General features: G+C 50.8%; 1 protein-coding gene across 3 annotated transcripts in view; it reads right to left on the reverse strand.

The window, feature by feature from the left end:
• The window catches only part of LOC133140104 (CAP-Gly domain-containing linker protein 1-like), a 49904-nt gene that overhangs the window by 3829 nt on the left and 20854 nt on the right, over positions 1–25221 (reverse strand). For 2 of the 3 annotated variants that reach the window (XM_061259679.1, XM_061259678.1), the window contains exons 6-23: positions 24732–24929; positions 24269–24372; positions 23905–23965; positions 19218–19802; positions 18548–18874; positions 17395–17511; positions 16268–16325; positions 15746–15829; positions 14525–14681; positions 12364–12529; positions 11825–12040; positions 7653–10358; positions 6324–6461; positions 4137–4243; positions 3679–3799; positions 3291–3343; positions 1557–1671; positions 354–495 (exon numbers count right to left, since the gene is read on the reverse strand). In XM_061259679.1, the coding sequence (XP_061115663.1) occupies positions 354–495; positions 1557–1671; positions 3291–3343; positions 3679–3799; positions 4137–4243; positions 6324–6461; positions 7653–10358; positions 11825–12040; positions 12364–12529; positions 14525–14681; positions 15746–15829; positions 16268–16325; positions 17395–17511; positions 18548–18874; positions 19218–19802; positions 23905–23965; positions 24269–24372; positions 24732–24929 (5455 nt within the window). Of the gene's footprint in view, positions 1–353; positions 496–1556; positions 1672–3290; positions 3344–3678; positions 3800–4136; positions 4244–6323; positions 6462–7652; positions 10359–11824; positions 12041–12363; positions 12530–14524; positions 14682–15745; positions 15830–16267; positions 16326–17394; positions 17512–18547; positions 18875–19217; positions 19803–21041; positions 21147–23904; positions 23966–24268; positions 24373–24731; positions 24930–25221 lie in introns of all 3 variants that reach the window. The other variant, XM_061259677.1, reaches the window with a different exon arrangement.

The raw sequence follows: 25221 nt of genomic DNA on the forward strand, positions 1-25221 counted from the left end.
GAGGTTAACGTGCTCACCTGGGGGGCGTGAGGTTAACCTGGGGGGCGTGAGGTTAACGTGCTCACCTGGGGGGCGTGAGGTTAACCTGGGGAGCGTGAGGTTAACGTGCTCACCTGGGGGGCGTGAGGTTAACCTGGGGGGCGTGAGGTTAACCTGGGGAGCGTGAGGTTAACGTGCTCACCTGGGGGGCGTGAGGTTAACCTGGGGGGCGTGAGGTTAACCTGGGGAGCGTGAGGTTAACGTGCTCACCTGGGGGGCGTGAGGTTAACCTGGGGGGCGTGAGGTTAACGTGCTCACCTGGGGGGCGTGAGGTTAACGTGCTCAGCTGGGGGGTGTGAGGTTAACGTGCTCACCTGGGGGGCGTGAGTCGCTCTGTTCCAGCCGCCGATCCAGAGTCTTCACTCGCTCCTGCAGCTGGGCCTTGTCCTTCTCCAGAGACTGCACTGCAGACTGCAGCGTCTGCGCAGCCGAGCTGCCCTCACGCAGCACCGCCATCTGAGCACACAATCACACAAACAAGCAGACGCACACAATCACAATCACACAAACAAGCCGACGCACACAATCACACAAACAAGCCGACGCACACAATCACAATCACACAAACAAGCCGACGCACACAATCACACAAACAAGCAGACGCACACAATCACACAAACAAGCAGGCGCACACAATCACACAAACAAGCAGAAGCACACAATCACACAAACAAGCAGAAGCACACAATCACACAAACAAGCAGACGCACACAATCACACAAACAAGCAGGCGCACACAATCACACAAACAAGCAGACGCACACAATCACACAAACAAGCAGACGCACACAATCACACAAACAAGCAGGCGCACACAATCACACAAACAAGCAGGCGCACACAATCACACAAACAAGCAGGCGCACACAATCACACAAACAAACAGACGCACATAATCACACAAACAAGCAGGCGCACACAATCACACAAACAAGCAGGCGCACACAATCACACAAACAAGCAGACGCACATAATCACACAAACAAGCAGACGCACATAATCACACAAACAAGCAGACAAGCACAAACACACAATCACACGCAAACAAGCAGACAAGCACAAACACACATAATCACACACAACAAGCAGACAAGCACAGATGCACATAATCACACGCAAACAAGCAGACACACAATCACCCACAAACAAGCAGACACACATAATCACACACAAACAAGCAGACACACAAACATATACAGACACACACACGTATGCAGGCAAAACCGGATACACACGCAGACAGACAGGTACACAGATGCATGCAGACAGACAGACAAACACAGACACGTAGCACAGGTCATCAGAAGGTGCTAACATGACCACTGCCAGGACTGATGAATTGAATGAGCCAGAGCAGATATCAGGGACAGGATCCCTCCTGATAGTCACCCCCTACAGGGGGCCTCTAGCATGTGGCTCTGTAGCCGTAAGTTCCCAAACAGCATCAGCATTCCTGCCGCAAAACGGCTCGTAATGCTGCTCCCAAAATGGCCGCCCCAGCCGAGCACTCCGCTCACCTCACTCCTGAGCGTGGCCAGCTCCGAGTCCCTCTGGGAGATCAAGGCACTGGTCTTCTGGAGAGTCCTCTGGAGGGAGGCCTTCTCCTCTTCAGACTCCTTCAGCGAGCTCTCCCTGCGGGACATGAGCACAACCTCTGCCTAAGAATCGGTTGTGCCCTGGTGTAAAATCCAGCTATGGCCAGCTTAAAATGACCAGCTACCAGCAGTTTCAAACTTAGCTTGAGCTGGTCAAACCATGTGGTCTGAATGGGTCAACCAGCTACCGGCAGTTTCAAAACATAGCTTGAGCTGTATAGCACCTTTCCCATCAGGCATAGGCCAAATACGCAATAACTTTGGATTCAAATACTTTTCTGTGATTGATTGATCTTGCCAGGCGTCACTGAGCCAACCAGGAGGACCAGAAGGCAGGGTTTTCACTTTTTGAGAGCATTTCATAGGTTCCAAACACACCAGACAAGCTCAGTAGAGCGTAGAAAAGTATTTGAATCCACACATTTGATCCAGGTTGGTTTTCCACAAACGGTGTCTCCTTATGACTTGGTTACATAGCGCCTTTTCCACGCTGTATTCACCTTGCACAAGCAGGGTTACCTGTAAGACAGGTGTGAGCTCTGCTGAAACAGGACTTGTCAGGTCATTCTCACTGGGGTAGAGGACAGTTCAGACAGAGCATTCTTTCCTACTCTGAAACGAACACATTTTAAAAAAAAAAAACACAAAAAAACGGAACCACTATGTTCATTTTAAGATCAGCGAGGTTGAACAGTATTATTCAAACCCCAGCGTTTTCCTTTTGTAAAGAAATTTAACACCATTATTCTCATATTCTGACGTGGGCTTGAATAATGGACCTCGGTAAAACGGCTCATTGGGCAACAAGAAAGAAAGAAAGAAAAAAAGAAAGAAAAAACTTGCTGTCACCAAGAATGCTAAGTGTAACACCCAGGTACAACCAGCTCTCAGGTCAGGTCCAGCACTCTGTGCTATAAACACATGCATTCTGTGAGAGCAGAGAATGATCTAGGACTCTTAAGTGTGTGAAAAGAAAGGTTGTATTTCCCAGCCCGTCTGATAAAGTCCCAAATTCCTCAGCAGTGTGGAATGCTGCTCGGGAGTGGATCGATCCGGCTGAGAGTCCCAGCGGACGTTGAGTCATGCGTGTGCGGAGCGAGGTGTGTCAGACCCCCCCCCCCCCCCCCCCCCGCCCCAAACCTCCTGTAATTATCTCCGTTAATGAGCAACCATGAGCAGACCACAGGATCCATCAGTTGCTTAACTTATCTAAAGTGCGATAGCGGCAAGAACGTGTAGCTCTGTAGCTCTAGCTGTTGACTGAGGTGTGCTTTGTTAGGGTTGGAGTGAAAATCTATAGGATGGTAGATCTCCAGGAACAGGGTTGGGCAGCCCTGCTTTAGCTGTTGAACAAGGTGTGCTTCATTAGGGTTGGAGTTAAAACCTACAGGATGGTAAATCTCCAGGAACAGGGTTGGGCAGCCCTGCTCTAGCTGTTGAACGAGATGTGCTTCGTTAGGGTTGGAGTTAAAACCTACAGGATGGTAAATCTCCAGAAACAGGGTTGGGCAGCCCTGCTCTAGCTGTTGAACGAGGAATGCTTCATTAGGGTTGGAGTGGAAACCTACAGGATGGTAGATCTCCAGGAACACGGTAGGTGTAAGATCTCTCCCACCCCACAGACGGAGGGTTGCCAGGTCTGCATGGCAGCCTTACCTCTTCCGTAGCTCCTGGAGCTGGAGTGTGAGGGATGAGAGCTCTTCTTCCAGCTGAAAGTGAGGAAACATGACAGGGAGAGCAGCGTTCAGTCCAGCACACTTCCTAACATTCTAATCAGATTAAAGTATTTCTTCTTCTTTTAGAGGGTTTAAAAAAAGGCCTTTGAATAGAGGATTATTCCTACGGGGTGTGATTTGCACACATCAATAAGAGACATAATGTTCTAAGTGTGAAATAAAGCTGCCTGTATTTACCTTCAAATGAGTTTTAGGATGGGAAATGTACCCCCATGGAAAGACAACGGAATGCAAAAGCACACCAAAGAACTTCCCCATTCATTTCTATGACACATTTTCCTGGACAGTAAAAGGATTGTGAAATTGACCTTCTTGTGCTTGCTGACTTCCTGTTGGCTGTCGTCCAGCTCTTTGGCCAGTTTGCGGTTCTCCTCCTGCAGGGCCCCCAGGCTCTGGGTCCCCTGCCCTGCTGTCCTCCTCAGCTCCTCTCTGGGCGATGGGGGGGAAGGGGGGGTACCAGCAGTGAGTAATCAGTTATCAACCCGTATTATTATTATTATTATTATTATTATTATTATTATTATTATAATTCAAAATGTTCAATGGACATTTTGGCAAACCAATTGTAACGTTAGGTGTTTTGGCACAATCTCAAAACAGTGCTCACGCGTGTGTGTTTGTGTGTCTGAATTGGTGTGAGTGTGAGTGTGCGTGTGCGTGTGAGTGTGAGTGTGAGTGTGAGTGTGAGTGTGAGTGTGAGTGTGAGTGTGAGTGTGAGTGTGAGTGTGTGTGTGTCGGAGGCTGTTTGTAAGGTGCAGACACTCACATCTCTGTGCACAGGCTGCTGACCCGCTGGCCCTCAGAACCGAGCTGCTCTCTGGACCGGCTCAACTCCTCCTGCTGCCGGGCGCTCTGCTCCTTCAGAGCATCCAGCTGTCAATCAAACAAACAGTCCAATCAGCCCACACTTTGTGCTGAGGCCCCGCCCCCATGACCTCCACCGTTCCGAGAGGCCCTTGCTGTTGTGCTCACAGCCGCTGGTTTTTAAACTTCGTGAAAATACCCAAATGTTCCCTGAGCTGGGGGAGGGGGACGACTGGGAGGCAGTTTCGCCATCCTACCGTCCTGTCGCTCATCAGCAGAGCTCCTAACGGGGCCACCACAAACTTCTCACATTAGCTTATTTTTGTATTTTACATTTATTTGACAGGTCTGATTGTTCCACGTGTTGAACCTGGGCAGGTAAAGATGGGTCAAATTCGTTCAGATTTAAAATTTACAATGTTCACATAGTTCACTTGATAGATATCGTAACTCAATCGAACGAACGTTCATCATGTGTGCATTGCCCGTAATGGTCCACCTCACAAACAGGAAGTGAATGAGAGTCGAGGGGAAAGAGGCGGTGAGCAGTCCGCACTAGACCATCCGTGTACGGCAGGACCGAACTGTGATATTCATGGGCGGGCGGGCGGGACACAGGAAATTGCAGCCTGTGTGTTAAACGGCTCTTGAGGAAACGCTGCTATTTACAGCTGCATCGTGGGCCACACGCTGCCTCCCATGAACCCCTCCTCCACCCCCACTCCCCTGCCACTTCCAAACCGCACGCGTCCGTGTAATCACATATCTCGCTGCTGACCTTTTCAGATGAGATGAGCCACAATTCCAATTAGCAGTCCAATTATCACACTCACCAAAGAAGAAGGGGGTGAAAAAAAGGCTTCATTTTAAGTAAAACATCTGTTGATTTGTCTTTTGTGTTTCAGAGAGATTGTTTCTATAGAGACGGTAGACTGAAGTAATGCCAATAAGCACCACTGACAGTAACCCCAAGTCACCCTGTACTGCACCCCACACTGGAGCTGCTTCCATCACAAGACGACAAAGTACAGAAAATAAGTATTTCTTTTTAATCAATTGACCATTAATTTCAACACAGTGCCAGTCATGCTCCGGATATAGCGAGCGTTACAAGATAACACACAGACATGCACAGGCACATGTATACATACACGTACAGACGCAAAGACAAACACAAGACACACGCGAACACACACTTTTCGCTTTTGCCAAACAATCTTCTTGTTCTCCAAAGTTTCAATTCATAGGCACACCTTAGAACTTATGTTTTAAAAGTCTACACATGTAAAGCATTTATACAACCAGCTACCTACTCAAGGAAAGAAACTTGGTCATGGAGGTACACCTCGAGTGCCCCATCTGAGAGTCAACCCCGCAACCTCGAGTGCCAATCCGAGAGTCAACCCCGCAACCTCTCGAGTGCCAATCCCAGCTCCCTGACCACGTACAACAAGCAACATTACCTGGAGCCCGGGCACCGGCCGGAACAGCTCTGCTGTAGGGCGGCTATGTCCCTGTGCCTCTCGCCCTCTCCTTCCACACAAACTCCGGCTTTAGATGCCGCACAGACCCTGCCGGGGGACGTGTGCAGAGCGTTCCGGAGTAGCGTTCTCGAGCTCGCTCTCTCTGGCACCGGAGTGGGAGTGGAGCCGCCCATCGCTGATGATGTCACTCAGAGCTCACGCCCTCCTCCCCCCTCCACGCTTCTCACTTGTCTTTGCTGTTGCTCATGCCCCCCCCCCCAACCCAACCCAACCCACCAATCCATCTCAGCAGCAATGTTCTGCCCCTCCTCAACCAATGAGCATCCAGATGGAGCTGTTCCAGGGGATTACCCAGGATGCTGCTGCAACTCGCTTTCAGCTCAGGTCAGAATCTGGGTCTGGGTCTGGGTCTGGGCTCATACATGCACACACACCGATGGCAAAAGGCTTCCATGCAAAGCATCAACCAGCTCAATTGGGGATTCGGTGTCTTGCTCGGGGACACTTCGATACACCCAAGGACTCTCCAACTGCCTCGCCCTTAACTCCTGAGCTAATGCTGCATTCCCAGAGACCAGTGAGCCCCCCCCCCCCCCCCCTCCCCTCCCCTCCCCTCCCCTCCCCTCCCTCCCCCCCCCCCCCCTCCTCCCTCCCTCCTCTCTCACCTGCTGCTCCACTTCCTGTTTGGAGCTCCGGCTCTCCTCCAGGAGGGCCTGCACCTCGCCCTTCTCCCGCTGCAGACGGCCGCTCTCCTGCCTCAGCTGCTCCAGTGTCTGGGCAGTCTGCTCTGCCGACTGCGCAGCCTGTGCAGACAGAGACAGGGCCGACCGCGTCAACGCAGCCCAGCGCTCGGAGAACGAGCCCCTCCACAGCTCACAGGCCGAGGCCAGACACCGCTAACTGTTACCGCTACTGCTACACACACATCCGCCTAGTTTAAATTGATCAGAAAAATGCCAAGATTGTCAGTGCTGTTGTGTGCCAAAACAGTTTTTCATTCCATCATGCCCTTAAAGCATTAATTTACATGCTGTCATTAAAAAAAAAAAAAAAAAAAAGGTGGTGGTTAGGAGTGGAATCCGTTCGAAGCGTAATTCCGATCCTCAATTAAAGAGGGTTGCAATGATTCTTCTCCACTAACCTACAGGAGGGATCATCAAATCAAGGGTCAAGAAAGGCTGGTTTTCCATTCTCCCTTTACCCAAGAGTCAGGTGTGAAGACTGAAGTGCCCGGCCAATCAGTAGCACTAATTGTTCATTTAATAGGTTTACCCAGGAGAAAAGAAAATCAGGGCTGGTTTGGATTTGAGAGCCTGATTTGATGATGCCTAGTCTACATGATCAAATTAAAATTGCCAATTATAACTGTCACGGTCGCGTTTTGATGAATGTCACAAGCAGCAGATTTCAACAGCCCATATTAACTAATTAACGTCTGGAGGGGATTTTGGTTTCAGAACCTGTGGAGAGGAATGCACACTGAAGACAAGAGACCCATTTTACTGCTACATTCAAAATATATTACCCAATTAATAATACTAAATTACATTTTCAATGCATCAACTCCGTCAGTAAAATCAATAAGAAAGCCTTCCTATTCTATCAGCTAATTTATTCATTTATCATCAAGGCAAATAAATTAAAAAAAAAAAAAATAATGTTGGTCTCTTATTGTTCTGGAAGAATTCCAACGGTCATTTTTATCCACAGGTTTCTGAACAGATGCTACCATCACTATATTAGTCACAGAACCAATTATGACACTCTTTAAACTAATTAAACATACAACTTGGAACCAAACACGTTGAAACCAAACTGCTTCTCATAGGCACTATATACCATCCGACTGCAGAATACTACAAGCAGATTAATCAGGTTAGTGAAAAAATGTAGAATGGAAATTAAAAAAGGAAACCAAGCAAGCATGCATCGCTAAAATAACCAAGCCGTTTTGCCAGTGGGATTAATGGGAGCAGGTGTTAGGAGGGGTGTACCTCAAGCTGCATGGACAAAGTGTTTTGGTGAAGGGCCGCTAGCTCAGAGGCTTTCAGGGCCTGCTGGTCCCTCTCCCTGAGCAGGGTGTCTCTCTCCTCCTGAAGGGTGCTCAGGGCTGAGGAGAACGCCCCCTGTGCATGGGAGGCCTCAGCGGCTTCCTCGCGGGAGACCCGCTGTGCCTCCTCCAGTTGGGTCTTTTCGCCGCGGAGGACACGGTTCACCTCCTCGAGCTCTGTGCGGGAAGCCCGCACCTCCTCCACCTCCTTCAGGAGGCGCGAGCGGTCCTCTTTGCCTGTCTCCAGGCTGCTGCGGAGAGACCCAATCTCCTGCTCCTGTTGGGCCTTGAGGGCTAGAATTTCAGCTTTCTCTTTAGTTAAAGAGCTGAGCTCTTTACCCAACTCTTGCAGCTTCCCGGTAAGGCCTTCCCGTTCGGAGGCTAGGCTCCCCTTTTCCTGGTCGGTCTGTTTCTTCTGGGACTTCAAGGCTTCCAGGTCTTGGGTAAGAGACACTTTTGCCTTTTCTGCTTCCTTGAGATTTGCTGCAAGTTCCTGTCTGGCCAGCTCCGTCGTAGACACTTGCTGACTCAATTCCTGGTTCTTAGCCTCCACGAGGGCCTTCTCCTCCAACAGACGCTGCTTCTCGGTGAGCAGTCCGCCGTGGGAGGCCTTCAGCTGCTCCAACTCACCCTGCATCCTGCCCTGCTCCGAGACTGTGACTTCCTTTTCACCATGGAGGGAGGCCAACGCAGTCTTCAGGCTCGACTCAGACTGGAGGAGCTTGGTTTTCTCCTGCGTCAGAGTGGATAATTCTTTCTGCAGGTCCTCCATCTTTCTGCAGAGGTCATCCTTGGCGGCGGCCATTTCGCTCTTTTCGCGGATGCTGGTGTCCAGCTGGGACTGCAGAGCGCCCTTGGCCTGGGAGAGAGACTCACTCTGAGTAGAGAGGTCTCCCTTCTGGGCCAGAAGATCCTCTTTTTCCTTCTGCAGCCGCAGCAGGGACTCCTTCAGTTCGGCATGCTGGGAAGCCAGGGAGTCCCGCTCTACCTTTAGGGCGTCCTTCTCCTGGCCCAGGTCTGTCTGCACACGCGCAGTTTCATCCTTCAGTTTCCGGTGCTCCTCCGAGAGTGCGGCTTTGTCCTTCTTGAGGGCCTTGACTTCAGAGCTCTTTTTCAGAAGCTGGGCCTGGAGATCTGCTCGCTCTTGCTGAAAGGAGGTCTTCTCGACGTCAGCTTCCTCTGCCTTCTTATTTGCCTCATCCAGCTTTGCGGTCAGGGTGGTCCTGGCCTCCAGTAGGCTGGAGTTCTCCTTACTCGAGTTCCCCAGCTGTTCCTTCAGGGTTTGGACATCTCCCGCCAACCGGTCCCTTTCCTGTGCAAGAGTGGCCTTCTCCGAGATCTCACGCTCGTGTTTCTCCAGCAGATCTCCCTTCTCCCGGTCCACGCGCTCAGTCTCTGATCTCTGCTGCTCAAGTGTGGATTCCAGGGTCTTCTTCTCTTTCTGCAGGGAATGGAAGCGCTTCTCCGCCTCAGTGAGCTTCAGAGCCAGCTTGGCCTTCTCTTGGCCTGCGACCTCCATTTCCTGCTCAAACCTCCCCCTGGCAACGTGTGCCTCTTCATTGGTTAGACGTATCCTCTCCTCCAACTCCTCCTTTTCCTTCAGAAGCACCTCCTTCTCTGAGCATGTCTTCCTCTGGGCAGCCAGCAGGTCTTCCTTCTCCTGCAGAAGGTGGAGCCTCTCCGAGTCGGTGACGTCTCGGCTGGTTTTGCTTTCTTCAAGCATTTTGGCAAAGCTTTCTTTGGAGGCCTGCAGCTCATTGTTGTTGCGGATGGACTTCTCCAGGTCCTTCTTCACGGCCTGCATTTGGTCCTGAAGCTCCTTTTTCTCCACCTGAAGGGCCTCCTTGACAGAACCAAGTGACTGAACTTGGGCGAGCGTCTCCCCTTTTTCCTTTTCCAGGGAGTCCTTCTCTGCCTGCAGCTGGGTATTCCTAGCACAGAGGTCATCTTTCTCCGCAATCAAAGAGGACAATTTGGCTTGCAGCTCCGAGTTTTTGGCATCCAAGGTACTCTTCTCTTTCCTTGCGGCATCTCTCTCCACAGTGAGCGTCTCGCTCCCGGACTTGAGCTCCTCTCTGCTTTGTTTCAGCTCACGCTCGATGTTGTCCTTCTCCTCACACACCTTCTCATAGTCCTGGGCCAGTTGCTTCCTGTTGGTCTCCTGCAGCATGATCTCCTGTTGGTACTTGACCAGGACGTCTTGTTTCTCCGCGACCGTCTTCTGGAGCTCCTCCACCTTGGCCGAGCGCTCCGCTTCGGCGGTTCTGAGGTTCCCGTTTTCCATTCCCATCTTCTCCGCGTCGGCCCGTAGCTCATCCACAGCCCGAGAGAGCGAGGCCTTCTCGGCGGAGAGCGAGGCCTTCTCCTGCTCCAGCTGCTGGTTCCGAGAGAACTGCTCCTCTTTCTCCTTTGAGAGCTGATCCTTCAGCAAACGCAGCTCCTCGGTTTTGGAGGAGAGGTCTTTGTGACTGGCCTTCAGGGCCGACAGCTCGGCCTCGGAGCCGGAGAGACTCGCCCGAAGGGCGTCTCTTTCGCCCCTGAGGCCCTCAGCTTCCTTTGAGGCATTCCCTGATGCCACTTTCAGCTCTCCCAACTCTGCGGTTAGCTGCTTGGCCTGCTGCTCTGAGGAGAGTAGCTGAGCAGCGAGAGACTAAACGAACAAAGTGAAAGACAAAAAAAGGGGGAAGGGGACAGGTGAAATGGGAAAATGAAGTTAAGCAAAACAAATGCAAAAATAATAAATGTAACAGGAGGATCAGGTTAAAGAAATGCAAGCAAAACCCCAGGGGGAGGGGGGCAGGGGAACCACAGAACACACAGCACAGAAACCCAAAAGAATATGAATAGACCCAAACAACCAAAACACAACTGGGATCAGCTGAGATCAAATGGTGTCAGTGATGTTGTTCAATTAACAATGTTCAATGACTCCAGTGAATAGGAAAAGTATGGAACACATGAAGTATGAAATGTATACCAATATAATGATGTGTGAAATAAAATCTGCAACAGGAGGGTACTTGCTTGCTGAGAACAGCAGCTTCACAAAAGAATGCAGGGATTTTGGTTAACAAATGGGGGGGGCGCCAGCCAGTAGCCTAGTGGCAAAGGTACTCTAATCAATTTTAAGTCGTGTTGGATAAAAGCGTCAACTGTAGTAAAGTCATAATTAACAGTGTTCAGTTCCATTCCAGAAGGAACAGCACACCTGTCGTAATGTTGAAAGGGAGCCAATGAAATGAGATATGTGTTTAGCATCCCATTGTTTGATGGCTCAATGATTTAATCGATATGCCAAAGCTTCAACGTGTCAGTGACTCTGCTTTCTAACCCCTCCCCCCCTACATTTGACTAATTACGCTTAAAAACATGGAATTTACTGTTGAGCTAACCCTTTCATCCCCAAGCCCAATAGGAAGTGGCTCCACCCAAATGCCAAGGGGTTTTAGCTTTGGTTGAGAAAATTGAGAAAGTTGAGAATTTAGTCGGGTTTTAATAGGGGCTCAAGACAATAGTACAGCAGTCATTTCAACTGGTTGAAAAGGTATAAGGCTTAGTGTGCCATATGGCACTCCAGGGACTGATCCATGTCTATTCAAATAATGTAGCTGGACAAAACATGCACCTTCAAGCCCTCTCAAGGCATTTGCAAAATACAACCACACGTTATTATGTACAAGGTGCAAGGTGAGAAAGTAGCATTAGTGCAGTGAATTACTGGAACTGAAACATTGATAATAGCCTAGTGGCTAAGGTGCCTATAGTCTAGTGGCCAAGATGCCTGTGGCCTCGTGGCAAAGGTGCCTGTTGCCTAGTAACATAGACAGTGACTACAGAGCATTCACTACTCTAGACAGCAGTTCTTGTGGAAGCGCATTTGGTGGACGGCAAACATCTTCTGTGACAAGACTGTATGTTTCGATCAGCACCTTTGTTTCATCAAAAGTTCTCAGTGATCTGCAGGAGTGTACCGGCACTAGCAAACACATTGTAGGGCATAAAACACACACATGACCCAGTTTTCAACAGGCTCTGAGAAACGCACGTCACAGGGCTGGCGTTGGCCCGGTGAACGCTGGCGGGTGAGTGGCAGGGGGCCGCCCCCGCCTGCCTTACCTGGGCCTGCTCTTTGTGAGGCTGCAGCTCGGCCACCTGCAGCTCCAGCGCGCTGCTCCGATCGCGCGCGGCGCCCAGCTCCTGCGCGGCCTTCTCCAGCTCGGCCCGGAGCTCCTTCAGCTGGGACTCGTGCTTCTCCGACGCCGACCCCAGGGCCTTCTCCTGGGCCGACTGCAGCTCCTGGTACCGGGCCTGCGTCTGCTCCACGCTCTCCTCCTGGGGAACGAGGTGGAGTTTATACAACCGCCCTCCTTCCCCTTCTCCCCTTCCCAGTTTGGGATTTTCACCGAATGAACCCCCCAGCCCTTGTGTTAGCAGACCCGTCTTCAGTGATCCACTGGGGATCATTACATACTGGGGCCACTGTATGCTGTACACAGTCACAGATGAGGAAGGACACCACAAAAACATAACCCAGGAGTGCGTACATTGTGTGCGTGTGTGCGTATCTGTGTGAGACTTTGTGATGGGGGCCTCTTGACACCCAGCTATCCCCAACACATTCTCAATCCCAATTCCGTTCCGGGCTGCTCCCTCACCCGCTGTGCCAGCTGCTCCCTCAGGGCGGTGAGTTGGGCCTGGTGCTCCTCTCGGCTCTCCCTGAGCTCCTGCTCCGCCCGGGCGTGGCTCTGCGTCACGCTCTCCTCTGCCCGAGCCGCTCTCTCCCGCTCCTCCCCCAGCTGCGTCTGCAGCTCCTCCAGCCTCCTGCAGCCAGAGACAGGGCAGGCTGGGTTAGGGCCTGGGTCACTCCCACAGCCAAACACTACGGGTGCTGGGTTATAGCCTGGGTCACTCCCACAGCCAAACACTATGGGTGCTGGGTTATATAATCTGGGTCACTCCCACAGCCAAACACAACAGGTGCTAGGTTATCGCCAGGGTCACACCCACTGCCAAACACTACGGGTGCTGGGTTATAGCCTGGGTCACTCCCACAGCCAAACACTACAGGTGCTGAGTTATATAATCTGAGTCACACCCACAGCCAAACACTATGGGTCTTGGGTTATAGCCTGGGCCACTCCAACAGCCAAACCGTATGGGTGCTGGGTTATAGCCTGGGTCACTCCCACAGCCAAACACTATGGGTGCTGGGTTATAGGCAGGGTCACACCCACTGCCAAACACTACGGGTGCTGGGTTATAGCCTGGGTGACTCACATAGCCAGTTTAAATTGCACACACGTGTACTTATGCACTCACTGCTCTTAAAAGCTTAATTTACAAGTGCACCGTTAAATCCCGCGCTTGATTTCTGCACTAACTAGTTGTGGCAAGTGTGGCTCGGTTTGCGGAAAGGAAACCACCTGGACCAGGTTACCAATCAACCCGGGAGTTTATAAGGTGTGCCTCTTTCCACAGGAGGTGGAACTTGAGACCCGGAGCGCCAACGAGCCAGAAAGCTATGCGAGTTTGTTTATTTGCTTTGACATTTCAGTTTGTTAGTTTTGGCTAGAACACTCGACAAGGAAGGGCGAAGACTTCTTTTTAAGTTCGGGCATGGGCTCTCCCTCCCTCCCTCCCTCCCGCTGCGGCTACACTGAATAAATGGTGGTGCAATCTGGAATTTCCATATCACCCTGTGCGCTACTCTTCCGTCCCCACCCAGAGATGTGTCACTGCCAATCGCAAGTGATCAATCTGTGATACGGCCCATGGGTGTGCCCTCAATACTCTGGGTAGGGAGGGAGGACGAACATTCAAGAATGAAGTGAGGTATGTTTTAGATTTATTGTCGTGTGTTTTTTTTTTTCTTTCTGGTTTTGTTTCTTGGAAGGCACTGGTGGACACCGTCCGTTCTGGAGTCAGACTCCTTGTGTGTGATAAACTAAGGGGCTGGTTACATGGACACACATTAAGCTTAATCCTGGACTAAATGCAGATTGGCATGGAGAATCTGTAATTGAATTTAGCGTAGGACTAGGACTAGCCTTAATTGGCAACTATTAAATAATAATAGTTATACATTTATTTGTAAACAGAATTACAAAGTGTTAAAACCCAATAATTTTGGTTTATTAATATATTCTTATCTTTCATTTAAAGATTAAAAACTAAGTGTTACTTTAATCATTCAAAATATTCTTGATATATTATGCAAGAAATTGGAAGATTTTGTTACAACATCTACATTATGCTACCGGAAATCCCAGCTGGAATCCTAAGGAATGCCATGAATCAACACATAGTGAAGTTATACATCATTTTGAAACTGCATGCAACTACAAGCCCAGGTCAGGTTCTACAGCTTTGAACGCCAACATCTAACACAAACAAGTACATTCAATTCATACTTGTATGACACTGGAATAACAATATTATTAAATTGAAGATTCAGATTTAGCCTAAATTCTAGGCTAAATTCAATTGGAGATTCCCCACACAAAGCTCCATTTAGTCCAGGATTAAGCTTAACACGTGTCCATGTAACATGCCTCTATTTTGGCACTGACCCTCAGCTTAAATCATTGAAAAATAATGTTTGGATTTGACAGTTCTTCACGATGGCATTTGGAAGACTCTTATTGTTCACTAGTCATTATTGACGAGTTCGAGTTGAGTCTGCAGTCCGTGCATGTGCGAGTCCAGCACGAGTCCAGCACGAGTCCAGCACGAGTCGCTGACTCCAGCCCCCATCTCCGGTGTGAACACGCACGGCCAATAAAGCGGACTGTGACAGGTGGGAGTGACGGAGCTCACCTCTCTTTGTGGGTGAGGTCATCGTTCATCTTGGTGAGCTGGGCGGAGCTGTCCCCGGAGGAGCGCATCATGTCGGCGATGTCGCTCTCCAGCTTAGCCTTGTCCCTGGTCAGCTGATCCACCTTCTCCTCCCCCACCTTCAGCTTCCTGTCTGCGCCTGCAGACCGCAGCCCCACGCAGTCAGGAGCCGAAACATCACACGTGTGTGTGTGTGTGTGTGTGTGTGTGTGCATGTGCGTGTGTATGAGTGTGTGTGTGAGAGAGCGTGTGTTTGTGTGTATATGGGTGTGAGTGAGTGAGTGTGTGTGTGTGCATGCGTGTGTGTGTGCGTATGTGTGAGAGAGAGTGTGTTTGTGTGTATATGGGTGTGAGTGAGTGAGTGAGTGAGTGTGAGTGTGCGTGTGTGTGTGTGTGTGCGTATGTGTGTGTGTGCGTGCGTGTGTGTGTGCATGCGTGTGTGTGCGCGTATGTGTGAGAGAGAGTGTGTTTGTGTGTATATGGGTGTGAGTGAGTGAGTGAGTGAGTGTGTGTGTGTGTGTGTGTGTGTGTGTGTGTGTGTGTGTGTGAGAGAGCGAGTGTGTGAGAGAGCGTGTGTGTGTGTGTGAGCGACAGAGTGTGTGTATGTGTGTGTGTTTGTGTGTGAGAGAGAGAGAGAGAGAGTGTGTGTGTGAGTATAGGGGTGTGTGTGTGTGTGTGTGTGTGAGAGAGTGTGTGTGCGAGAGTGTGAGTGAGTGTGAGTGAGTGTGTGTGAGAGAGCGAGTGTGTGAGAGAGCGTGTGTGTGTGTGCGCGACAGAGTGTGTGTATGTGTGTGTGTGTGTGTGTGAGAGAGAGAGAGTGTGTGTGTGAGTATAGTGGTGTGTGTGAGAGAGTGTGTGTGCGAGAGTGTGAGTGAGTGTGAGTGAGTGTGCGAGTGTGCGTGTGTGTGTGTGTATGTGTGTGTGTGTGTGTGAGAGAGAGAGAGTGTGTGTGTGTGAGTATAGTGGTGTGTGTGAGAGAGTGTGTGTGCGAGAGTGTGTGTGTGTGTGTGTGTGTGTGTGTGTGTGAGAGAGAGAGAGTGTGTGTGTGAGTATAGTGGTGTGTGTGTGTGTGTGTGTGTGTGAGAGAGCGAGAGTGTGTGTGTGTGTGTGTGTGTATGTGTGTGTGTGTGTGAGTGTGCGAGAGTGTGAGTGAGTGTGAGTGTGCGTACATGCCAGAGGTGCAGAGAAAGGCCCAGTACTGACCAGTCAGCTGGTTCCTCAGAGCCTCGGTCTCAGTGGAGAGGGAGGAGCACAGCTCTTCTTTCTGACGCAGCTTCTCAAGAGTTTCTGAAATCAAAATTGAGGAAACCATTCAGGACAACAACACAACTCCAGGCACATCAGAGTTCATCTCTGGCCAACATCAATTCCGCTTTTCCCAGCTTTCAAATACATGCAAAGGATAGATGCCCTCTCTCAAACTGCCAGTGATTGAGAATTACTTTCAAAATCACTGTGACTTATGTCCTGTGGTGCAGTTATGACACAACCTTATACCTTTTCAGGCAATCAAAATGGGTGCTATACTATTGTTTTGACCGCTTATTAAAACCCTCCTAAATTCTCAATTTTCCCAACCAAAGCCAAAACACCTTGAGATGTGGGTGGAGCCACTTCATATTGGGCTCAGGACTGAAAGGGTTAATATAAAAATGTGACCCTATGGCACACCACTGTGAAATGAACATAATTATGAAAAATACCACATTTTGTTGCCACGGTTACCTTGCATAATTTGTGCGGCTTTAGTCTGATCCTTAGAGACTCCATCAAGTTTTTCCTTCTGAAAAAAAAAAAGAGAAAGAAAGTACAAATTAATAAAGTTGTTCAATGAGCTACAGAATCTTACCTCAGCAGGTCACCTGGCGTTCCATGGTTCAGCAGCCTAGGTCATGCTTACTGTACTGAGCAGCTGTATTAGTTCCCAATTTTAAAAAAATAAAGAGGAAAGGGCCCCCTCTAGTGGCCACAATATCGTACCGAGAGGACACAAAGAAAGCTTCCAAGAGGAATAACTGGCAGATATCAATACATTACATTATTGGCATTTTTGCAGACGCTCTTATCCAGAGCGATGTGCAGTTGATTAGACTAAGCAGGAGACAATCCTCCCCTGGAGCAATGCAGGGTTAAGGGCCTTGGCTCGAGGGCCCAACGGCTGTGCGGATCTTATTGTGGCTACACCGGGATTAGAACCACCGACCTTGCGTGTCTCAGTCATTTACCTTAACCACTACGCTACAGGCCGCCCCCGATACAGTATCAAATGTCCTGAGTCAACTTTGAGCCCGATCCCAACTTAATGAGGGCACACATTGTCTGTGACGTACATTACATTAGTTATTTAGCAGACGCTCTTATCCGGAGCTATATAAAGTGCAAATCAGAACTTCCAGGACCGTAACTGCCCTTGTACAAAAAATGCCCTGAATATGCTCAGGAGGTGCACAAGGTGGCCGTTTCGCTGAATGCAAGATTATGATGGTCCACCGGGAATCTAAGGTCTAGCCAAGGCCCAAAATCGACCTTCATGCCAAAACTCAACAGGGCTTTAACCCATCACCCTGTGGGTCCAGTCTTCAGCTTTAGTGGGACACAGACCAGAGCCAAAAGTCCACCCCCTGTGTCCAAACAGGACACCGACCACAGCCCAATGTCCACCCCCTGTGTTCAGACAGGACACCGACCACAGCCCAATGTCCACCCCCTGTGTCCAAACAGGACACTGACCACAGCCCAATGTCCACCCCCTGTGTCCAGCCAGGACACCGACCACAGCCCAAAGTCCACCCCCTGTGTCCAGACAGGACACCGACCACAACCCAAAGTCCACCCCCTGTGCCCAGACTCACCAGACTGCTGACCTCCTGCTGCAGGGAGCCCCTCTCCTGCTGGGCTGCTCCCAGGGTCTCCTGCAGGGAGAGCAGCTCCTGCTGCCGGGCCTCCAGGTCTTTGGCCACCTCCCCGGCCTGCAGCCCACCAGGGGGCGCCATGGCAGGACAGGGAGGGTGCGACCGGAAGGCGCAAAATAATCCAAGGAAGAACCAAAGCAACATGATGGGGGGTGGGGGGGGGGGGGAGTCAAACCAAAACAATGAACTTAAAGGTGAAAACATAACTTAAGACTGAATAATAAACAAATATAAAATAAATATAAATAGGAACACAAATATACAGCAGTTTATCCGAATCTCAGCTATGTGAACTGACCGGTAAACTGCACTGTGCTTTCTGCCATTTAGGCTGCGTTTAGCCTGAATGCTGCCGCAGTCAAAGCTGTTTTAGAGAAACAACTTAACTGTTCCCGAAATAAGTCTCATGGATATTCATTCACGCTTTGCTCGACCGATCATTTCAATTGAATTCCCGTGGGGTTTTGAATAAATGAGGTTCTGCTGTAAATACAAAACCAATATCAACAAAATATAAATGTAAAATAATACACAAGATATACAATGATTAAAATATGACTAAACTGAGGGGATGTATAACAGAGAAATGACGTCAGGGAATGGCAGAAATGAAAGTATGTGTGGAGGGGTATGGGGGGGGCTGGGCAGTGGTTCCCAAACCTCTCAGGTACCCCCAGCCGGTCCAGGTTTTCGATGTGTTCCACCTCAAGCACACCTGACACACCCGATCAAACTCCTGATTGGTCGTCTCAGGTGTGCTTGAGATGGTACACATCAGGTACCCGGACCGGCCGGGGTATTTGAGGAGATGATAAATGAATAAATTGTTATTTAGCTGACGCTTTAATACAAAGCGACTTAGTTGATTAGACTAAGCAGGGGACAATCCACCCCCCCCAGAGCAATGTTGGGTTAAGGGCCTTGCGCAAGGGCCCCGACAGCTGTGTGGATCTTATCGTGGCCACATCGTGGGGTTTGAACCACCAGCAGTCATGTACCTTAACCACTAGGCTCCAGGCTGCCCTGCCCTAGGAGAGGTTTGGGGACCACTGGGGCTGGGGCATGCGGGGGTGGATTTTGGGGTGGGACCCACCTTGCCGCCCCGCTCCAGGGCCTCCCCCTCAGCGGCCTGCAGACGGGCCCTCAGGCTCTGGGCCTCCTGGTCCCCCTGTACCTGCACTGCGCGGGCGGCCTCCAGGGCGGCGCTGAGGCTCCGGGCCTCCGCGGCCTGCTCTCGCAGACCCTGCAGCTGCTCCTCCTGCTGGGCCACGCGGCCCTCCAGAGGCTCCAGCTCCTTTACCTTCAGCTCGGCCGCGTGGAGCTTCCCCAGCACGTCCTCCATCTCCACCAGGTGCTGCTCCTCCGTGCTCTCCAGGCTGGTCCGCAGAGAGTCCTCCAGACGCTCCTTCTCCTCCGACACCTGCGTGTTCATGCGTATATATTACACACAGTATACACGTATATATTACACACTGTATACGCGTATATATTACACAGCATACGTGTATATATTACACACTGTATACGCGTATATATTACACACTGTATACGCGTATATATTACACACTGTATACACGTATACATTACACACAGTATACACGTATATATTACACACTGGGGCCAATCCCTCCTAGTGCAATGTGGGCTGAACCACTAACCTGGACTGATGACTATTTGTATTTTGAATGTTATTTTACACAGCAGGCACTGTTGTGTCTGCAGACAAATGTCCTCCGGGACAACAAAGTAATAAAGTCGCTCACCTCCTGCATCTGAGCCCGGAGCGCCTCCGCCTCCCTGACTCTGGCTGTGGCCTCGGCCTCCCTCTGAGCGCGCGCCTCCTCCAGCTCCTGCCTCATCCTCTCCTGGGAGGTCTTCAGCTCCAGGAGCTCCTGGGCCTGGGCTCCCGCCCCCTGGCTGAACGAGGCCTTCAGGCCCTCCATGGCCTGCTGGTGGCTGGCGTTGGCCGACTCCATTTTGGAGCGGCAGAGCTCGACGGCGTCCGTCTTCTCCCTCTCCGTCTGCTCCAGCCGGGCCCTGAGCCGCTCAGAGTCCCCGCAGGCCTGGGCGTTAGCGGCCGCTAGCTTCTCCAGCTCCTGGCCGTGGGCCTTCTGCGAGGCCTCCAGCTGGGCCCGGAGGGCGGAGAGCTGGCCCTGGTGCTCCGCGCTCTGGGCAGACAGCTGTGCGCGCAGGGCCCCCAACTCCTCCAGCAGCGGGGAGGCGGTGTCCGCGACCCCCGACCCCAGCGAGGAGTCGAGGCGCTGCTGCAGCGCCGCCACCTCTTTGGCCCTCAGCGACAGGTCCCTCTCCAGCTCCATAATGCGCGATTTCTCAGAAACCGTGGCAACCTACGAGGGGGGGGGGGACAGGTAATTTATGGCACCTGTACATGGCTGGGTCAAAAACGGGAAACAGGACATGTCTACCTCAAACACCTGTCCTGGAGGGCTGCAGTGTCTATAGGCTTTTTGTTCCCCCGATATTTTGGGGGTTGACAATGCCCTGGCCCCGCCCACTCACTGGCTTCAGAGTGGTGCCGATTGGGTCCAAGCAGGCCCTAAACCAGGGATCATCAAATCGGGCCCCTCAGATCCAGATCCAGATCCAGCCCAGATTTTCTTTTCTCCCGGGTAATTAACTGAAAATTAGTGCTACCGACTGCGCAGATCGTCTTCACACCTGCCTCCCACGTACAGGGAGGGTGGAAACCCAGCAGTTCTCTGCCGTGGAGGTTCGTGATTTGATGATCCCGGCACTAAACAAACGCACCAGGCCTGAAGAACTGAGAACCTATGAAAGAAGTACAGCTAGTCTAAGGGAAACTACTAGAAGCATTAGAAGCATGTACAAGACCACTAGCAGAGCAAATGTGGACCAACGCTACGCAACGCTACGTCCTACGGGCCGCAGTGTCAACAGGCATTTGCTACCGAGAGCTACACCACCTGATTTAGCCAATTAGCTTATTATCTGAACCAAGCAGGTAAATTAATTACTGAAATCAGGTGGTGTAGCGCACGGTAGGAGCAAATGCCTGCATACACTGCGGCCCCCGCAGGACATGGAGTTAAATAACGCTGAGGTGGACTCAGGGAGACCTGGGGGGTAATATTTTGGGGGGGGGGCAGGAGTGGAAGGACACCGGGGAGGCGGGGGTGCTGTGGCACTGGTGGAAAGATCATGCACACTGTCGATCACATCAGCAGACTAAAACCACCAGCTTCAGATAGCCATTCTAACAGCAGTGGATACACTGCCAGCTTCAGACAGCCATTTAAAAAGCAGTGGACTAACTGAGCCCCAGAGAAAATGCCAGCCAAGTGTGTCAAAATGGGACCTAGAATATGGCTTCGATGTCTATGTTTTGTTTTAGTTTTTTTCCCCTTCGCTCCATTTCAGACTGCTGTGGAATTCCGGTGATCCTTACCGTTTGGAATGTAAGAGGATGCAAGCAGAGGATTTGAGAGAGGGATTTTGTCCCAAACTAAAAAAAAGTAAAAAGAGACCCAGGCGAGGGTTGGCGAGAGAAGAAGGGAGGGGCGGGGGGAGAGACCCCCCTCACCCCCCTGCCTAGTGAACACCATTACCCTAGTGTCTTCTAACTCCCTCTGGAGTTTCTCAGCTTTGGTCTTTTCAAAGAGCAGGCTCTGTTCGAGTTCCTTAATGTGGACGAGCTCCAGTTTGGACTGCGTCTGTTAGTAAAGAGGGGAGAGGGAGAGAACACACACCAGTGCCACCGTCACATGCCAGCCCACGCGCAGGGGGAGGAGCCTCATGCAGTCCACCAATGAGGATGCAGCAGCAGCAGCAGCAGCAGCAGCAGAGGAAGGGGTGGAGTCAGTGGGAGGGGGGGTGAGGTCATGAGGAACAGGGGTGGGACCAATGTAAAAGGTGGAGTCAGTGGATAGAGGGGTGGAGTTACAGAAAGGGGCAGGGTCAGGGAGACGGGGGGGGGGGGGGGGGGAGCGTTCTTATTGGTTTGGTTTAAAGCATGGCCATGAGTCATAAAAAGCTCCGGTGAGCTGTCGGAACATGCAGCGGCAAACTCCACATCTTATTGGTCACAGAACCAAGGACAGGGGACAGATGGACAAAGGAAAAATGAGCGCACAAATAAATGAATGCAAAAGACTTAAATGGACTTTGGTCAACATCATCCTCATAATCAGAGACTGCAAACATCAATCACAATGGTCTCAAAGATCAACAAGGCGTGACTATAGCAGTTTTTTATGATGTGACCAAAACCATTTTCCCCCCCAGTGGGTCAAACATGAGCAGTTAATGAAAAATAAAACCAAATACCATAAACCCCCAGAAGCAATTTAATCATAATCATTTTACAGTGTAGAACACACAAAATCAAATGGGGAGAATTTGGACACAAAGCCAGGGAAAGCGGTTTGATGGAGATGTGGTCACATGCTCCATATCTGGCCCAAGGATTGGCTGGCAAGTGATGACGGCCAATAATGTTCACTTCAGGGTTTACAGCTCAACATTACATTATTATTATTTTTATTATTTCATTATTTCTTATTATTACTGTCATTATTTCACCACAAAAAAAGCGCATGTGTATCATTTTACTTCAGAAAGCATCATGCATTGCACACAATTAATCAGGTCACTGCGGGAAGTTGTGTGTAGTTAGTGCTGTGATAGATGCCCTCCAACGTCAGAAGGAAAGGGGGGGGAAAGAAAGGTTAAATAAATAAATAAATAAAAACTCTACCCTGGGAACGGTTTTAAAATGAGTTTCGGCGCAGAGGGGTCTCTCCGGCGAGAGTGCTTTCGGCCCTGGAAGGGGCCCCACTGTGGACAGACAGCGGAATGAGTCCGGGGGCCTGGAAGTACACCCAGCGGCATTCTGGGAAAACGCCGGCCCGTTTCCCGCTCGGCTCTCCGGCGCGTCCCGGAGCAGGCTGCCCGGCTCCCGGGGCGAACGCCCGGCCGGTTCAGGCCGCGTCCCATAAACAAACCCTCCTTTCCTCTGCTCGTCTCCTCCTGCTGTGGGGAGGTAAGGGGCGAGCAGGCGAGCGGAGGAAAGGAGGAAAGGAGGATGCAGGTTTGGAGCGTGGGGGGACACACAGCCCGAGTCACGCACTGCACTGCTTTCACTACTTTCGGGGGAAAGGAAGAACAGGAACGCAGCCAACGGGGCAGATGAAGCCTGGCACTCGACACTGAGGGACAACTGGCAGGGTTCGGGTTCTTCTTCAAGAGACTGAAAACCCACCATCTTTAGGCCTCACCACATTTCATCTTCTTTTACTTTTTTAAAAAAAAAATTTTTAACTGTTCTCTCCCTCTATTGTGCTCGAGTTCTTGTGGCACAAATCTTTGTGACAGCCCCGATCAGGGTTACAGAGACCTGCTGTGGCCTTACAGTCCTCATCTTTAACTCAACATGTTAAAATGCACCTTCTGTGTGCTGCCTAATTGGCCAACGGTTTGGCCTGATGGTTGCTGGGATTGGACAGCTGGAGCTTGGGGGGGGGGAGTGGTCAGAATAACACTGCTGAACCAGAACATTGATTCCCCAAAAAACTAACCCTAAGCCTAACCCACAACTGCCCTCAGACGGATCAAGTGCCCATCCATTTCTGTTCCCAGCGGGGAATAAAGACTGCAGCCCTCATCTACACGACCACCACTGCAGTCTATCGTCAATACTATCCACTCAATAGTAAAGTAGCTCATCACAAACTTAAATAGCCATTACCATTACAATATATACACTATTATAAAAATTAAATTGTATAACGTCTGGTGTAAGGTGATGAGAAACAACATTTCCATATTGATAATCTGGATTTCAGATGTGCGTTCTCAGAGCAGGACAGGCAACGGATGCTTATTTGTCAACCCCCTTCATGGTTAAGCATGCGTGGAATCTGATTGGCCAGCCAAAAGACAAGACTGATGACCTCACAGCCCTCCACTGAGATTAGCCCGAGTGTTAAACTCAGAGATTACAGCCGCGGATTTGGGTATAATCTGCCTCCTTTACGGATGGCTTCAGCCTGTTAGGTGAGCAGACGGGACCTCAGTCTTCAGCCTGATGCAAATGGAGTCTGTGTTTACTGGACTTTGGTCCTCAGATTTCATAAAATGATGCCAGTTTTTCTTTTTTAATTACCTCCCAGTATAAAACAAATAGATGTAAAGAAATCAGAGGGCTATATGGTGCTGACTCGTGATTGGGCATTAGGATGCAGGCTAAGCCAAGCGGGACCTGTGATTGGGTTTTTAACAGGAGTGGGGTTCATCACGTCTCTCAGGGTGACGTCATGCACTTGCTCTCTGAGGGCAACCCAATTGAGCGTCGCCATGGAAACTCATCACAGGGTCCTGTTTGAGTGGTGTTGTCTTACGATGTGTGCACGCGCACGTGTGTGTGTGTGTTTGTTTGTTTGTTTGTTTGTTTGTCACTCGGTGTCTGTTTACCTCCAGGTCACCTTTGGTAATGCACGCTTCCTCCACACGAAACTGCAGGTCCTCCACTCTCCTGTCACAGAACAGCAGAGTCAGCACTTTCTACAGCCACCCCACACCTGCCTGTCTGAGCAAACCCCACACCTGTCTGTCTGTCTGTCTGCCTGTCTCCCACATCTCTGTCTGTCTGTCTGTCTCCCACATCTCTGTCTGTCTGTCTGCCTGTCTGTTAACCCCTGTGTTGTTTTCCCATGGTGCTCCACCTGTCAATGACACTCACCAATCCCCTCAACGCTCTTCCACTAGGACCGTTACCTGCTCTCGTCCAAAACCTGTGACCCGCCCCCCTCGACCGCCCCCCCGCCAACACCCTCACCTCTTCTCCTCCTCCAGCTGGTTCAGCAGCTCCACCTTGTCCTTATCTGCAGCCTCCACCAGGGTGCGCAGGTGGTCCATCTTCGCCTCCATCTCCAGGACATACTGAGACACACACACACACACAATCAAAAACTCAGAGTCTCAGAGTCCTCAGAGTATGTACTGTCTGCTAAGCATACTGAACACAGTTTAGTGTGCACGCAACGGGGGAGTATGCCAAAAATGTCCGCTATCTTTGAAGTTGCTGAAGGAAAACGTGCCTCGTTCATTTATCAGACCAAAATGGTTGTTTACTTCCTACAAAGTATGCTCAACAAAACCCCAGAAAATGAGTACGCAGCATCATCCTTTGACTTTAAGTACACAAAACCTACTTGACCCTGTCATCCAGTGTACTCAACATCTACACTCAATAGTAGGGAAGTGTGCCGATCAGCACACGGGGGCGGGGCCACACCCACCTGCTCCTGGCCCTCCCGCATGGCGGACAGCTCCTGCTCCACCTCGCCCGCGTGGCTGGTTGCCTTGGCGACCTCGGCGCGCTCCAGGTCGCGCTCGGCGAGGAGCTGCTCGATGTGCTGCTGCTTCTCCTTCAGCGCCTCCTGCAGCGCCGTGGTGCCCGAGATCTTCCGCGCGTACCGCGAAGACGTCTCCGTCAGCTGAGGGAGAGAGAGGGAGGGGGGGAAGGCAGGATCAGACGCATTCCACAGAGGCTCAACGTTACGACACGAACTGTGACGGTTAGCGTAGCGATCGGCAATGACCCACAGACACCGTACGACAGCAGCACTGTAACTGTATGATGTGTGTGCATAGAACAGGAACTGGGACGGTGTAACAGGATCACATGACAGGAAGTGAAGCAGTGTTACAGGATCTTGCAACAGGAAGTGGGGCAGCATTACATGATCTCATGACAGGAAATGAGGCAATGTTACAGGATCTTGTAAC

The sequence above is a fragment of the Conger conger genome, chromosome 11 (assembly GCF_963514075.1).
Source record: "Conger conger chromosome 11, fConCon1.1, whole genome shotgun sequence".
Taxonomy (NCBI): Eukaryota; Metazoa; Chordata; class Actinopteri; order Anguilliformes; family Congridae; genus Conger; species Conger conger.